The sequence below is a fragment of the Balaenoptera ricei genome, chromosome 12 (assembly GCF_028023285.1).
Source record: "Balaenoptera ricei isolate mBalRic1 chromosome 12, mBalRic1.hap2, whole genome shotgun sequence".
NCBI classification, from domain to species: Eukaryota; Metazoa; Chordata; class Mammalia; order Artiodactyla; family Balaenopteridae; genus Balaenoptera; species Balaenoptera ricei.
Genome location: NC_082650.1, coordinates 35,140,456 through 35,158,599, shown reverse-complemented (window position 1 = coordinate 35,158,599; position 18,144 = coordinate 35,140,456). Strand labels below are relative to the sequence as shown.

Genomic DNA, 18,144 nt, shown 5'->3' with positions numbered 1-18,144 from the left:
GTGGAGTTCCAAGTAAAATTTCACTGGGGGGAGAAAAGTTTCTACTGCTAAAACTCCAGCTATACATCATAGAAGGTATTGTATATTTCATTTAAAACTTGTTGCTTTAGGTTGTAGTTTATCTTACTCAATGATTTATTCAATACAATAAATAGTTTTATTGTTCAATTTCTACAAAATAATAATCTAGACATTTTAGGGTATAAAATTGTCATGATGCATACCCTTTAAAAGAATATTCAATACAGGGAAACATCACATGCAGTGAAAATCAACAACTCTTCTTAGATCCATCAGATAATTGAAGTCACAGGAAAAACTGTCACCCCCGAAACTAGAAAGATGGGTGAATACAGAAAGATACAGCTTATAGGGGGCAGAAACCACTGATGGAGCCAGCGAAGGTAAGAACACTTTAAGAGTAACTGACTAACCGCTGGAGACTAAGCATGGACAAGCTTGAGAGATAAAACTTCTGGAGGGCCAGGCTTAGCAGGATCCCCCCACAGTTTCCTGAGTTTACATCCAGGAGCCCCACCAGGTTCTCAGAGTGAAGATCTGAGAAAATTCCCCTCATGCTTTAGGCAGGGTGATGGGAAAAGTAACCATTTTGAAATACACTCAGATCACTCACTTCTCCTTAAAAAAGGCCTGAGTGAAGGAAAACTATTTTACCACAGCCTAACCAACTTGGGTTTTACCAGTCTAATAACTGATGTGGGGGAAAGGAATTACCCAACTCCAGCCCCCGACAGACATTCTGTCTCACTAAGGAGATGTGGGGAGAAAAGCTGAGAAGCAGGGTCAGTAAAAGACTAAGACATAATTACAGGATTATAGCATGCTTCCCTTCCCCTACACCTCACCAACCATATCAAGAAGACTTCTATATAATAACAGGAGATTACAATGGAAAGAATGGCACTTATGATCCTATTTAAGAAGGGGTCTCTAGGGAAAGACAACAGGGAAAACAATAAACAAGGACATTATGTAAAATTTTAGCTTCTGACACCTACAGGTACAGTAAACAGTGAACACAGCCTAACTCCTAGCCTAAAACCTCACACTAAAGGCCTATTTACCTCAGTTTCTTTTACCCTATACATCATGCCTAGCTTTCAACAAAAAATTACAAGGTATGTTAAAAGGCAAACAGCATAGTCTGAAGAGACAAAGCAAGCATCAAAACCAGACTCAGATATGCAAGAGATTTTGGAATTATCAGACTGGCAACTTAAAATATGATTAATATATTAAGGGCTCTAATGGAAGAAAATGCAAGAAAAGATAGCTAAGGTAAGCAGAGGGATGGAAACTCTAGGAAAGAACTACAAGGAAATGTTAGAAATTAAAAACACAGGAAAATAATTAAAGAATAACTTTGACGTGTTCATCAATAGGCTATACATGGCTAAGGAAAGAATCAGTGAGCTTGAAGATAGATCAATAGAAACGTCCCAAACTGAAAAGCAAAAGAATGAAAAACAACAACACAGAATTTCCAAGACCTGTGGGACAATTACAAAGGTTGTAACGTACACACATAGGAATTCCAGAAGGAAAAAAGGAGAGAAAGGAACAGAAGCAATAATGAAGTAATAATGGCTGAGAATTCTCCAAAATTAATGAAGTTTAGAGAACAAAAAGCAGGATAAATACAAAAAGTCAACACCTAGGCATATCATATTCAAACTGCAGAAAATCAAAGAAGAGAGAAAACTTGAAGAAGCCAGAAGAAAAAACCCACCTTGCCTGTGGAGGAAGGAGGATAATAATTACACTGGACTTCTCTTCAGAAACCATGAAAGCAGAAAGAGTAAATGGCATATTTAAAGTGTTGAAAGAGAAAAAATTACCAACCTAGAATTCTATATGTGACAAAATTATCCTTCAAAAGTCAAGGGTGGCAGAATATGCCATCCCAAAATATATCACTTTGGTTTAAGGGTTATTTTGAGCTAAGTGCACTTGAAAAACAGCAGATTCAAAAAGAACATTCTAATCTCCCCTTTCTCCCTGAAAACAGGAGCTAAAAACTCTCATGTTAAAGATGCCCTCAGTACCAGGAGAAAGAAAACACTCTTCTAACAGGGAGTCAAAGCCAAGAGAATTCTGTACAAACAGACCTTGTTAAAATAATTTGTATCCTCTTAGGCCTCACTTCATAGTTTACTTTTCCACAATAGCTCAGTTGCTCAACCCAATTTAAAAGCATGCAGGTTTCACCATTTCTTTGGGTCTTCATTTTCTTATGAGGGCTTCCATGTCAAACTTATGCAAATTTGTATGCTTTTCTCCTCTTCATCTGTCTAAGGTCAGTTTAATTGTCTGGCCCAGCCAAAAAAACCCTAAGAGGGTAAACGTAAAATTTTACCTCCCCTACAAAAGTGAAAGAGAAATAAAGACTTTCTCAGACAAACAAAAGTGAGGGAATATGTCAACAGTAGACCTACCTTGCAAGGAATATAAAAGAAGTTCTTCACAGAGAAGAAAACATGTCAGAAACTCAGATCTACATAAAGAAAGAAGAATATTAGAGAAGGAATAAATGAAGGCAAAATAAAATGTTTTATTTTTCTTATTTTTAATTGATGTAACAGATAACAGTTTGTTCAAAATAATAATAGCAGCAATATATTGGATGATTATAGCTCATGGATAATGAAATGAATGACAGCAGTGTTACAAGAGACAAAAGAGAGTAATTGGGAATACTCTGTTATAAGGTACCTGCCCTAGCCATGAAGTTGTATAGTGTTAGTTGAAAGTTGGACTTGGATTATATATGCATATTGCAAACTCTAAGGCAATGACTAAAAATATTTTTAAAGTATAATTGATATGCTGAGGAAGAAAGAAAATGGAATCATGTAAAAGGCTCAATTAAAACCATAGTAGGCAGAAAAAGTTGAATAAATAACACATCTAGTTTTGGGATGGGGATAAAGATAGGTATTAGGAACGAGGTGGCTACAACATGAGTCTTTAAGGATGGGGAGATACTACAAGCCAAGATAGGATAGCAGAAAGAATATCATAGGTGGTAAGAAAACTATAGTCATAGATAAGGAAGCAGACTAAATAGGATATAGTCAGTGATTAACATGTAATTCAGCCTCAGGATTTTAAACTAGAGCAGGGAGTCGGGACCCACTGAAAGGAGACCCACTGAAAGTAAGACTATGTCTGAAGATGGATCTGCCCCTGGAATATTTGAGATTAATAACGACCAAATTAAATAGATTTTGGCAGATTAATTTGACAGCACAATGGGAAGAGAAGCTGGATTCAGAGCATTTACCTTTCTCTACTAACTGCCGTGAAGCCCATAGATAACCAGTGTACTGACAACTCACTGTACTTAATTGTTTTTGCATCAACTTCAAACTTTATATATTTTACTGTTATGTTAGATAATACATTAAAACAAAACCCTTCTTATTCCTTATACTATTCTCTTTACTCTTGCATGTTTTAAGTTCTCCATAGCCAAAAGTTAAAATAAAAACATTTTTAAAAAGTTACCTAGAGGTTGTTTGCCCTGAGGCCCATTGGTGGGGTGAATGGTGGACTCCAGGAGGGCTCACACCAAGGAGTACTTCCCAGAATTTCTGCTGCCAGTGTCCTTGTCCCCAGGGTGAGCCACAGCTGCCCCCACCTCTGCAGGAGACCCTCCAACACTGGCAGGTTTATTGTTAAGATTGAATGAGAAGACCAGTCCCTCCCATCAGGAAACTTGCACAAGCCTCTAAGATAGGCTCATCCACCAGAGGGCAGATAGCAGAAGCAAGAAGAACTACAATCCTGCAGCCTGTGGAAAAAAAAACACATTCACAGAAAGATAGACAAGATGAAAAGGCAGAGGGTTATGTACCAGATGAAGGAACAAGATAAAACCCCAGAAAAACAACTAAATGAAGTGGAGATAGGCAACCTTCCATGACAATGAAAACACGACGATCCAAAACCTATGGGAAGCAGCAAAAGCAGTTCTAAGAGGGAAGTTAATAGCTAGACAAGCCTACCTCAAGAAACAAGAAAAATCTCAAATAAACAATCTAACCTTACACCTAAAGGAACTAGAGAAAGAAGAACAAACAAAACCCAAAGTTCGTAGAAGGAAAGAAATCATAAAGATCAGAGCAGAAATAAATGAAATAGAAACAAAGAAAACAATAGCAAAGATCAATAAAACTAAAAGCTGGTTCTTTGAGAAGATAAACAAAATTGATAAACCATTAGCCAGACTCAGCAAGAAAAAGAGGGAGAGGACTCAAATCAATAAAATTAGAAAGGAAAAAGGAGAAGTTACAACAGACACCACAAAAATACAAAGCATCCTAAGAGACTACTACAAGCAACCCTATGCCAATAAAATGGACAACCTGGAAGAAATGGACAAATTTTTAGAAAGGTTTAACCTTCCAAGACTGAACCAGGAAGAAATAGAAAATATGAACAGACCAATCACAAGTAATGAAATTGAAACTGTGATTAAAAATCTTCCAACAAACAAAAGTCCAGGACCAGATGGCTTCACAGGTGAATTCTATCAAACAGAGAAGAGCTAACACTTGTCCTTCTCAAACTCTTCCAAAAAATTGCAGAGGAAGGAACACTCCCAAACTCATTCTATGAAGCCACCATCACCCTGATACCAAAACCAGACAAAGGTACTACAAAAAAAGAAAATTACAGACCAATATCACTGATGAATATAGATGCAAAAATCCTCAACAAAATACTAGCAAACAGAATCCAACAACACATTAAAAGGATCATACACCATGATCAAGTGGGATTTATCCCAGGGATGCAATGATTCTTCAATATACGCAAATCAATCAATGTGATAAACCATATTAACAAATTGAAGTACAAAAGCCATATGATCATCTCAATAGATGCAGAAAAAGCTTTTGACAAAATTCAACACCCATGTATGATAAAAACTCTCCAGAAAGTGGGCATAGAGGGAACCTACTCAACATAATGAAGGCCATATACGACAAACCCACAGCAAACATCACTCTCAGTGGTGAAAAACTGAAAGCATTTCCACTCAGATCAGGAAAAAGACAAGGATGTCCACTCTCACCACTATTATTCAACATAGTTTTGGAAGTCCTAGCCATGGCAATCAGAGAAGTAAAAGAAATAAAAGGAATACAAATTGGAAAAGAAGAAGTAAAACTGTCACTGTTTGCAGATGACATGATACTATACATAGAGAATCCTAAAACTGCCACCAGAAAACTGCTAGAGCTAATTAATGAATATGGTAAAGTTGCAGGATACAAAATTAATGCACAGAAATCTCTTGCATTCCTATATACTAATGATGAAAAATCTGAAAGAGAAATTAAGGAAACACTCCCATTTACCATTGCAACAAAAAGAATAAAATACCTAGGAATAAACCTACTTAAGGAGGTAAAAGACCTGTACTCAGAAAACTATAAGACACTGATGAAAGAAATTAAAGATGATACCAACAGATGGAGAGATATACCATGTTCTTGGATTGGAAGAATCAATATTGTGAAAATGACTATACTACCCAAAGCAATCTACAGATTCAATGCAATCCCTATCAAATTACCAATGGCATTTTTTACAGAACTTGAACAAAAAATCTTAAAATCTGTATGGAGACACAAAAGACCCCGAATAGCCAAAGCAGTCTTGAGGGAAAAAAATGGAGCTGGAGGAATCAGTCTCCCTGACTTCACACTATACTACAAAGCTACAGTAATCAAGACAACATGGTACTGGCACAAAAACAGAAAGACAGATCAATGGAACAAGATAGAAAGCCCAGAGATAAACCCACGCACCTATGGTCAACTAATCTATGACAAAGGAGGCAAGGATATACAACGGAGAAAAGACAGTCTCTTCAATAAGCGGTGCTGGGAAAACTGGACAGCTACATGTAAAAGAATGAAATTAGAACACTCCCTAACACCATACACAAAAATAAACTCAAAATGGATTAGAGACCTAAATGTAAGCCCGGACACTATAAAACTCTTAGAGGAAAACATAGGAAACACACTCTTTGACATAAATCACAGCAAGATCTTCTTTGATCCGCCTCCTAGAGTAATGGAAATAAAAACAAAAATAAACAAATGGGGCCTAATGAAACTTAAAAGCTTTTGCACAGCAAAGGAAACCATAAACAAGATGAAAAGACAACCCTCAGAATGGGAGAAAATATTTGCAAACGAATCAACGGACAAAGGATTAATCTCCAAAATATATAAATAGCTCATGCAGCTCAATATTAAAAAAAACACAACCCAATCCAAAAATGGGCAGAAGACCTAAATAGACATTTCTCCAAAGACATACAGATGGCCACGAAGCACATGAAAAGATGCTCAACATCACTAATTATTAGAGAAATGCAAATCAAAACTACAATGAGGTATCACCTCACACCATTTCTAATGGGTATCATCAGAAAATCTACAAACAACAAATGCTGGAGAGGGTGTGGAGAAAAGGGAACCCTCTTGCACTGCTGGTGGGAATGTAAATTGATACAGCCACTAGGGAGAACAGTATGGAGGTTCCTTAAAAAACTAAAAATAGAATTACTATATGATCCAGCAATCCCACTACTGGGCATATACCCTGAGAAAACCATAATTCAAAAAGACACATGCACCCCAATGTTCATTGCAGCACTCTTTACAATAGCCAGGTCATGGAAGCAACCTAAATGCCCATCAACAGACGAATGGATAAAGAAGTTGTGGTACATATATACAATGGAATATTACTCAGCCATAAAAAGGAATGAAATTGGGTCATTTGTTTAGACGTGGATGGATCTAGAGACTGTCATACAGAGTGAAGTAAGTCAGAAAGAGAAAAACAAATATCGTATATTAACACATATATGTGGAACCTAGAAAAATGGTACAGATGAACCGGTCTGCAGGGCAGAAATTGAGAAACAGATGTAGAGAACAAATGAATGGACCCCAAGGTGGAAAAGCGGTGGGGGGGTGGGGGTGGGGGTGATGAATTGGGCGATTGGGGTTGACATGTATACACTGATGTGTATAAAACTGATGACTAATAAGGACCTGCTGTATAAAAAAATAAATAAAATAAATTTTTCAAAAATTAAAAAAAAAAAGTTACCTAGAATTTGGAAATGACATGCTTAAGTTTTCAAACTGAAATAGGCTTAACTAATTTTTATGACAAATTTCATTATATCTAAGTATGTGTCCAAAAGAAAGATAAATCAACATTTTTTGTTTTGGTTTTCTTATAAACAAGAAGTTACATGCTCTTATAAAAATATTTTTTAAAAATAAGAGGGGAGATAAAACACTACAATCTTTATCAGCTTTAGACTACCACTGCTTACATTTTGGTATATCCAGTGTGTGTGTGTGTGTGTGTGTGTGTATTACACATTTTTAAACAAGCATTTTTATCTTACAAGTAACCCTCCCTCCCACCACCAGAAATGAAAATGGTTATAGAAAATGAGCTAAATTAGAAAATTTCCCAAAAAAGTTATCTTGACTTCAAACTGATAAAGAGATAAGAAGACAGCAACTCGGAGCATGAGAGACATTCCTGATGGTGTTTATTACAAGTTTTTCAGTTTCAAACTAATCTAAAGTAAAAACAATATATACTCATGCAACCTTAGTTTACACTTCCCAAATTTTCTTCCTGGGTAAACATGAATTGTTCTGGCTTGGGTACGTTTTCTGGTTTTCCAAAGGGAGCTCTTGTGAAAAAAATTTCCATTCCATCTTCTCTAAAAAGGTAGCATTAGTTTCTTCTCTCTGCTTCTGAGTCATTTCATTAAACATTGTCTTTCTGCCTATTCTTTCAGGGAAAGTCCCTGTACAGTTAGGGCTAATGTTAATCATAATGTGATGCTTTTCTGCATTTCCCACTGCAACAACTCTTTTAGCCAAGTGTGAATTTGGGGGACCCCACTAAAAATTATCTTTAAAGAGGAAACAAAGGTATACATTTAAGTTTGGTTAATGTTAGGCAATGCATGCTTCCTTGAACAGCTAATACTCAATTCTGGAATACTCTTTATCTCAACTCAGCATTCAAGGACCTATCCTTTGCAATTAGGCCTGAATTAGCAGTACATGGTAGGAAATCTACTGAGACAATCTTATTCAAGTCTTGAAGCAAGATGGATTTTTCTACATATTTTTTTCTTAACAAATTTTGTAAATTCTAGCCTGCAGTTTTTCTCAATTTCTAGTTTCTCCTATATTATTATTATTATTAAACAATTCATGTATTTTTTGCAAATTTTCACTTTCTAAGTTTGATTTTTTAATTTACTTTCCAAGACTATAGTTATTTTTCTCTAAAGTGCTTTCATAAATTTTGTCTCCAGCTCTCATTTATTCTGTGAATTGTTTTGTTTACATCTTTGCATCGCATCATACTCTTCATTATACAATGATTATTCGATGCACTAATAATTTCTGAACTTGCCTCATTCTAGACTTTTAAATTAAAATTTGCTTTATAGTTCATCTATTTGGTCTCAATTTTCTTTACAAATATTCTGTGAATTAATTTTTTTCCATTTATTCAGTTTCATTTCAACTTAAGAGAAGCTATACAGTGAATTTCCATTTTGTTGGGTGGTCCTCCTCTGGTTCTACTTCTGTTTGTATTTATAATTAGATAAAGTTCCTTTTGGATCACTCTCCAACATTTGTAGCAGAAAAAAAAATCATCAGGACTTTCCTTGAGCAATCTTGCATTTGATATGGCTTTATTTGTAACACTACTCTGTCTTTTACATTTTCATTCAGTTTATAAAAGCTAAGAAAAGTGAAGAGCCGTTTTCTTATACTGAATGATACAATTAACATGTTTTCTTCATTGATGTGTCAACTTGACTGGCCTGTTGTAGCCAGCTATTTAATCAAACACTGATCTAGGTGTTGCTGTGACGGTATTTTGTAGACGTGGTTACCATCCAAATAACTTGACTTTAAGTAAAGGATGTTACCCTCAATATGTGGATAAGCCTCATCCAATCAGCTGAAGGTCTAAAGAGCAAAAACAGAAGTTTCCCAGAGAAGAAGAAACTCTGCCTCAAGACTGCAGCATAAACTTCTGCCTGAGTTTCCAGCTTGTCAGCCTGTCCTATAGATGTAGAACTTATTAGCCCCCATAATTACATTAGCCAAGGCCTTAAAATTAATTAAATAACTAATTCATATATAATCATGTATAGATAATATAATACAATTATATATAATATATAATATCAATTTATATAACATTATATACTTTTTCTCTGGAGAACCCTGAATGAGCAAACGTTAATTATTGGTAGTTTAAGAATAAATAAATAAATAAATAAATAAATATATGTATATACATATATATACACACATATATAGTAAAAACTGTACTTTGCTTGCTGTTTGATGTTTTTATTAGCAGTAAGATTTCTGCCTAAAGGAAGAAAGTGAAATGGAAGCTGGCTAGAGCATCCACGGGTTCTAAAGATCATGTTATGTCACAGTACTTTCATGGAAACATTAGGAAAAACATCACTAATAAAAATTGAACCTGTTATATAAGTATAAGTGATATCAACTTTGGTGCCATAAAGTGAATATTCATTCTCCTTAGCTATTAAGTTCATAAATATGTCATTGTAACAAATCAAATCTGGATATGGTGGGTGAGAAAACCTTATTGAAACCTAAATAGGAACTTTGTACTGTACAACATATATAGACAGAAGCAATTATTTTAGTTGCTTCATTCATTCATTCATGTATTTAATTTATTGAATAATGAACATTTACTTTATCTCAAGCATTGAGATTGACTCAGATACTTCCATAAATTACTAAAAATTATGTTGTGTTAAAAAGATTAAGTTTATAAATTACACTTATCACTTAGTAATATTAGCAACCAGTCCTTTCAGGGTTATACTAGGTCCAGGAAAAACTCTGGCCTAGGACCAATTTAAGTAAGTAGTGAGGTTTATGGGTGAAATATGTTGCTTTTCAACTCTTTCTTCCCTCAAATTTGCCATAGGGTAAAAAGGAGAAAAAGAAAGAAAAAAGAAAAAGTGTCAATGAATCTAAAAGATGTCTGCAATCCTTAAACTAGATAAAGATTGAACTCAGATGGAAGAATGGTCAACGATTCGGTAGAATAGAAAAAGGAAAGCCTATGTGCCTAAGGAGTTCGAGTCCAGTGAAAAGCCAGCCTTTTTTGCCCCACACAACTCCCAAAAGGTTTTCGAATTGGAGGCATAAAGCCCCTCTGAAGGTGGAGGAGAAGGTAGAGGACAAAACAAGGGGATTATGTGAATGTTTGAAGCGTGGTTAAACCCAGGTCTTCAGCTTTAATTTGGGGAAGACAGGTGACAACCCCTCCCACCTCTCTCTCTGCAGGAAAGAGTACAGACAGGGTCATAGAATCTGGAAAGTAGACATAGGTGAGCAGGGGAAAAGCATGGAACTGAAAGCAAAGAAGGGAAGTCTAAATCTATGGGGGAATAGTGAAAGCCTCAGCAACTTCCCCACTCAGTTACAATAGTTTCATAACCCCCAGGAGGTATCAAGAAGATTCTTTTCAGATGAAATTGAACAAGTCCTGGAGGAAAGACTCACAGGATCTGAATTTGGGGAATTCTCCAGTGAAAAAGCCAACAAAATGAAACCTAAAATTCATAAAACAAAGAGCTTGTATATCAATAGTGCCTCACTTGTAAATTAAATTTAAAAATGTGTCTAACATGTAAATATGAACAAACGGGAAATAATCACCAAGAATTTGAGGAAAACATTTAACAAGAATGACAGACTAAAACTTTAAAAAAGGCCAAAAGAGGCAGATAAAATGCAAGGAACAGTAGAAAACTTTAAGAAATAGTAGTATATTCTCAGAGAGATAAGATACTGAGTCCTTAAAACAAGAACATGTTAACAGTTAAAAAATGATATAAGAAATAACTCTTAGAAATTAAAAATATGATAGCTGAAATTAAAAATTCATTAAAACAGTTGGAAATGTAGTTAAGAAATTTTCCCTGAAGGTAAACCAAAGACAAGGAGACATAAAATAAAGAAAATAGTTCTACATTAGTATGGGAGCTTCAACATGAGATTAGAAGTTACAGAAGGAGAGAAGAGAAAAAACAGTTGAAAGGCAATTATCAAAGAATTTATCCTAGAAATTTCCAACCTGAAAACTTTCCTCACAATGAAAGAACAGACCTACCACAAAGCACATTACTGTGAAACTTCTGAATACCATGGATAATCTCTCAAAGGCAATATTGGAAACAATAAGTTGAGTCCAGAAATTGCTAGTAAACACAGAAGCAAGTCAAAGAGTAACCACCAGGATGGTGTTAAATCGAAGTCCCAGGACAACACTGTAATGGACTAAATGTTTGTGTCCCCTAATATTCATATGTTGAAACTCAACTTCATAATGTGAGGGGGTCAGGAGGTGGCATCTTTGGGAGGTGATTAGAATTAGATGAGGTCATGAGGATGGAGCCCTCATCAATGAGATCAGAGCCCTTATAAAAGTCACCAGAGGCTTTGCTTCCCCTCTCTGCTCTCTGTGTAAGGATACTGTAAGGATAAGGATACTGTAAGTCCACAATCTGCAACCTGGAAGAGTTTCCTCACCAGAATTCCACAGTGCTGGCACCCTAATCTCAGACTTCCAGCTCTAGAACTGTAAGAAATAAATTTCTGTTGCTTATAAGCCACCCAGTTTATGGTATTTTTATAATAGTATCCCAAGCTAAGACAAGCACCTATGTATTAGTTCTAGAGAGCCACAAATACAGACTGGAGCATGAGGTTGGAGGGTTCCAGGAGGAATACTTCAGGATAAAAAAAATAACAGAAGAGGTAGATCTCCTGACAGTTTGGGCTCTGGAAAATTGCAATGAATGGCTTTTTTTGTTTTCTTTTACAAAGATGTTGGAAAATACTTCAAGACTTAGGAGAGGATTGAAGAACACTAAGAAATGAAATAGTAAGGTCATTATTACAGAAAAATAAAGTTATACAGAAATGGAATTATGGTCATTATCTACCACTTGATTCAGCAATGAACTGTCACAATAATGAAACTGCAAATGCTTAACCATAACTTATCATATACTGAGAGAATGGGGAAAGGGAAGAGGAAGTAGGAATATAAGACCTATAATTAAATCTTCATCACCACACATGGAAGTCAGTAGTTACTGTCTAAAACTGATCACTTGAAAAATAGCAATATCCGTATATTATTGGAAATGTGAATGGAAATACAAGAAAGCAGGAGCAAAATATTTAAAGGAGTTACCTCAGAGTAGCAGAATGTGGGGGAAATTTGGGAATGGTCAAGGGCACAAGGTTTGTTGGTAACTTTGTCTTTTTACTACTATTTGACACTTAAGTCTGACTTTGATTAAAATGGAAATTATTTTTGAAAATACATGAGAGAAAGACAAAGCCTCAGAATACTAAAAGATCAATGTATTTTTTTCTTCTATTCATTTGTCACCTATTATACAATATTCAGATACTGCCTTTCTGATATCACCATTCTGCTCGTGTGATTTCAGCCCTCTGTTTATAAATGAATTACGTCATATACTTGAGCAGAAACTTTTTCCCAAATTTGAATGGCACTAAGTTTTTCTCCTAAAGCAAAACGCAACTTTCCAACTCTTAAAATTTCCACTAGTAAAGAACTACTTATCAATCAATACACCAAAACATAACTCCATTAAAAAGTTTTAAAATCAAGATTTTTTTGAAGCCGCTTTAAACGGCTGGCTCCATTTTTCATTTGCAAATATTATGCATTCCATTTGTTACACAAATATGAATTTTATCTTCCTGTTAAAGGCACAAACATATTTTGCTATGACTTATATGAAACCAGTAGTTAGAGGTCTTGGATGGTTATTTATACCTCTTTTCCAAAGAGATTTAGTTTTTAAAAAATCATTAAGTGTAGGGTAAGAGTTAGAGGGGGTTGGCCTGTGACCAAGAGTTTCCAGGAACAAATATTCCATTTAAACACTTTGTGCTACATTTCTTTTTTATAAAGCCTAAATTTTCCCATTAGTAACATTAAAAACTAGTACTAGGAGTAGAATATCTTATATTTCCTCTTTTCTCTATTTACTTGCTATGTTCTCTTTTCCACAAATCAATATTTCATAGCTTCCTATAGTTCTCAGTCTTTTCCATCTTGCTTTCCCCCCTAAGGTTTCTCTAAAATCTCCAACCCCTGACAGACCTATTCTTTTTCTTGTCACTTTAGAAAAGAAGGACTCAAGTCAAGAGGAGTTTGAACTGTGCCTGACACTCAAAGTCACTGGAAAACAACTTAGCAGGCAACATGCCCTTGACTTCAAGGCAAGTATGAATCTTCAATATAAGAAAGAATCATGTAAAACAAGACCACAATTGATCAAAAAACAGTTTACATTTTATACTTAGAAGAAAAGTGCCTATAACAACAATAATTTTTTAAATTTGACTTTTTGTGTTGGACACCCATTCTCTATTTTAAGGAAATATTCTGTAGTCAGTATACATGCAAAGCAGTCTCATACAGTATCTGTCCTGAAATTGCTATACAATGAGAACTAATGTTTAAAATAATCCCTAAGAAATTAAAGGTCCAAAATAATTAAAATCAAAATTCAATTTTAATATCATTAAAGAATGGAAATTGGACTAAAACATTTGGGGAAGGATTTTACTTCATCTAAAGGCTTTCTTCTGGGACCTTAGCTAGCATGAAACCATATTTAAGTCCATCTAAACACTTCTGTTAATATCCCCTGCTCTTCTGTCAATGTTTATATGTAATAAACTGCACCACCATTCAACCAGCAGATCAAGCCAGAAGCCTGGGAATCAGGTTAACTTCTTTCCCCTTCCAATAGACCTTCAGATCTGGCTAGCTGTACTTCTGAAATACCCATTAAGAAGAGCTGTCCCTCTTATATCACTATTGTATTAACCCCCAGTACTCTGCCACAGAACAAGCGGCCTCACTACACTTCTCCCACCTTGTTTCTCCAGCTGAAAAACCATTATTAATTTTCTGTTTGGACAAATGTTAACCCCTTAACATATATTTCAAGATCCTCCATGACTGATTCCACTACCCCATTGCATGTTTTGATATCTGTCTCAGCCTGCCTTCTCTCTTTTCTCACACCAGGTGCACTGGAACCACAGTCTCTTGCTTACCTGCTTTCCTGCAAACTGCGTCTGCTTCCTCCAATGTTGCCCCCTCTCTCTCAGCCTGCCCATCTCCTATTCACCCTTCAGATCTTAGTTTAAATGTCATTTCCTCAGTGAAGGCCTTCGTGATCCCTAACCTAAATTCATTAAATGCTGTAACCATCTTGTTCATGTGCTTAGGTTCTGGGTTCGCCTTCATTTGCATCTGCATGATAGGAGATGCCAATGGTTTTAGAAAAATAACAAAATTTAAAATGAGAAAATGCTATCCATTATTTATGAAAACTCAGTTATCAATTTTGATTGTACGTTTTGGGAAAGCTGACAAAACACTAATGTGAGGTCTAAAGTTTGCTGCGACTTCAATTTTTTGTCAACTTAAAAAAATAATCATGCTGTGGCCTCAATTTTTTGTAGTACAAAAAAAAATCACTACTTGAGTGGAATTCCTTACCTACACCTTTTGCTCAAATGAATTAATTGATTTCTGGTTAAATAGACGTATGTAACAAAATTTAACACAGCTCTAAAACCTACTCAAAAGGCACATCAAGTTTTTCACAATTGCATGTGACCAACAATATTAATGGGAGCAGAGATAAATAGAATTTGAGATATCCAAGGGGTACTCTTTGACCAAACATTTTTACATATTGCTTTTCTTTCTCGGGTGTATTACATATAGTATCTTAATAGAACCTTATTTCATTCTCAAAACAACTCCAAGACACAGACAAAAGGGATATCATCATCCCCTTATTGTATAGACGCAGTTTAGATGGCTCACTCAAAGCCACCACCTGTTAAGTTATTGACCAGAGTTAGAATTCAGGATTTTTGACTGCAAATACAGAACTCTTTGTTCCATACTTGTCATGCTTATGTGCCATAATCTTAAAAAGTCAAGGTGTTAATTTCTTTAGGATTACAGTGCTCTCTCCAGCTATTCCTATTTTAAAATGCAAAAATCTTATGAAGAAAATACACTTATGTGGGAAGAGGGAAAGGGGGAGGATCAGGATAGGGGTATGGGATTAAGATATACAAAGTACTATGTATAAGATAGATAAGCAACAAGGATATATTGTACAGCACAGGGAAATATAGCCATTATTTTGTAATAATTCTAAAGGGAGTATAATGTATAAAAATATTGAATCACTATGCTGTACACCTGAAACTAATATTGTAAAACAACTATATTTCAATAGAATCCTTTTAAACCCACACTTATGTGTGAATTAATTTGTCATATAATTTTCCCTTAAGTCAGAAGGACTCCAAACTAATAGGAGGATTTATGACCAATGAGGGATGGTGGAAAAAAAAAAAAGAAAAAAGGCTCTCACAAAAGTAGGAGTAAGGGACACATAAAGAAACTTTATACTCTTACCTCTTTTTTGACCACCTCCATACAAGAAAGTTTCTTTCTAGCCAATTAATTCTCTATTCTAAAAAGTAGCTCTTTTCTGATCCTGTTTAACTGGCAGTGATAAAAATAAATATTTTAATCTGTCTGTGCCTGACAATTACAGCATTTTACATTTGGATAACACCACACAATTTAAAATATTTGCTTACATACATTACTGAATTTGAGTCTTGCAACAAATACATGATTTGTTTATTTATAGATGAGAATCTAACTCTCAGTGGGCTTAATGGACAAGTCAGGGACAGAGTTCCATTCTTTAGACTAAAGCTTTTCTCTTTCCCAAACCCCACAATCATGTTCATAAAGCATCATTCTCAGGGGATACTTACATTTCATCACACCTTGAATTTCATAAACAGGCTTGAGAATCACAGCACCATAAAAGCCTTTAGGAAATGGATTTGTTAAGTCCCACTTATTTGAAAAGTCTGTAAGTTTCACAGTTCGTGTTCTGTTCTTGGGGATCTTCCATTGGACAATTTCCTTTAGGGTGTAGATATGTTCATCATCACACTCATAGAACTCTCCTTCTTGTGACAAAGGCAAAGTAAATGAGTGATTTTGATGATTCCTTAGCACACCACAGTTCACCCTTATTTCTCCATTGATCTCTTCGACTGAGTTGAGCATGATTTGCTCACCATGCTTTATGATGAGATTCTCTAGTTTTATATCCTTCTGATGATAGAAGCAAGGATGTCCCAGTCTACTTGGTCCAATATGGATGGTTCTTGTAATTTCTTCCATAGTGAGGTATGGAGTTTTATCAGCCACAATCTTAAAAAGACCTGAGAACAGAATTCTGTGAATTAGAAAGTTCTCATAAGAAAATCACAGCGAGAGAGTTATAAAACAAGTAAACATAGCATTTAAAAGTAATGTACCTTTTTCAAGATTAGAGATATTTGTTTTAATCTTGAATTCTTCTAGGTAAAAATTTAATGTATTTTCTGTAGGTTACTGGATTGTCAGATCCAGACAGGCCACATAGATGGAAAGGGGAAAATAGCGTGAAATAGAAAAGGCCCACTTCCTGGAGATGCAATCTGCATGAGATACTGGCTATCTCCCAACCACATGTGTGATCTTGAGCAAGGCATTTAATCTCTCAAGATCACATTTTTAATTTTTAAAATGAAAGGATTGGATTAGATCAGTATTTCCATATATATTCTCTGGAAACACCAAAATTAAAAGATATTCCAGAAGGAAACTGTTTCATGGTCAAATTAACGATTACACAGTTATTACCTGGAACTAGACCATGGTGATGGTTGTAACGCATTGTGAATGTACGTAATGACACTAAATTGTACACTTTAAAATGGTAAATTTGATGTTATATGCATTTTACCACAATAAAAAGTATCTACATATTTCCAAGTAATTTAAGATTTCTCAGAAACTTCAGATGCACTGTGACTCACAAGAGGGGAATATAACATGCAGAATTTCCCAAATTTCTTTCATTCTAAAACTCTTGGGGGGCTTCCCTGGTGGTGCAGTGGTTGAGAATCTGCCTGCTAATGCAGGGGACACGGGTTCGAGCCCTGGTCTGGGAGGATCCCACATGCCACGGAGCAACTGGGCCCGTGAGCCACAACTGCTGAGCCTGCGCATCTGGAGCCTGTGCCCCGCAACGGGAGGGGCCGCGATAGTGAGAGGCCCGCGCACCGCGATGAAGAGTGGCCCCCGCACCATGATGAAGAGTGGCCCCCACTTGCCGCAGCTGGAGAAAGCCCTCGCACGAAACGAAGACCCAACACAGCTAAGAATAAATAAATAAATAAATAAATAAATAAATAAATAAATAAATAAATAAAGTAGCTATAAAAAAATAAATAAAATAAAATAAAACTCTTGGGGAAACATACATAAATAAACTACAAAATAGTATGTCACGATATATTAGTGATCCACATAACTCTCCTTGAGAAATGCCAGGTTAGGTAGTTGTTCTGCATTGAATACTCTTGATTATATATCATTCATTCTTCTCATTACTTTTCTAATTTTGCCATAGTTTCACTATTTCAAATTTTTTCCTCTAATACTATTGGGATAGTCACTGATACAATGAATTTTTGTTCTTTAAGACACAGCTTTTTATGCTTGCATGTTTAAGTTTCATTCTTCTCTTTGAATTATTTTGCTTTTATTTTATAAGCACATCTGTTTTGTAGCACTTTCAGAAATTTATTTATTGAATAAATTTTAATAAATTCCAGAGAAAATAAGAACAAAGGAAAAATTAGGTAATTGCTTTGTTAACCCCAAAGTAAATTAAGACAATTATTATATAATAGCATACACTAAGAAGGCAGTGTGTAAAGAATCCTACTAGAATGATATAGCTTGTAAAAGTTATTTATTCATTTAGTCAAAAATACAGTCCAATTAAATTTATCTATGTATCAAATTATTATTAACCAGGTTACAATGTCTCTT

At 35.3% G+C, this 18,144-nt stretch overlaps 1 protein-coding gene across 1 annotated transcript in view; it reads right to left on the bottom strand.

Annotated features, from left to right (window-relative positions):
* The window catches only part of THEMIS (thymocyte selection associated), a 167,267-nt gene that overhangs the window by 93,221 nt on the left and 55,902 nt on the right, over positions 1-18,144 (bottom strand). Inside the window, exon 3 of the mRNA XM_059941616.1 lies at positions 16,026-16,484. Within this exon, the coding sequence (XP_059797599.1) occupies positions 16,026-16,484 (459 nt within the window). The remainder of the gene's footprint in view (positions 1-16,025; positions 16,485-18,144) is intronic.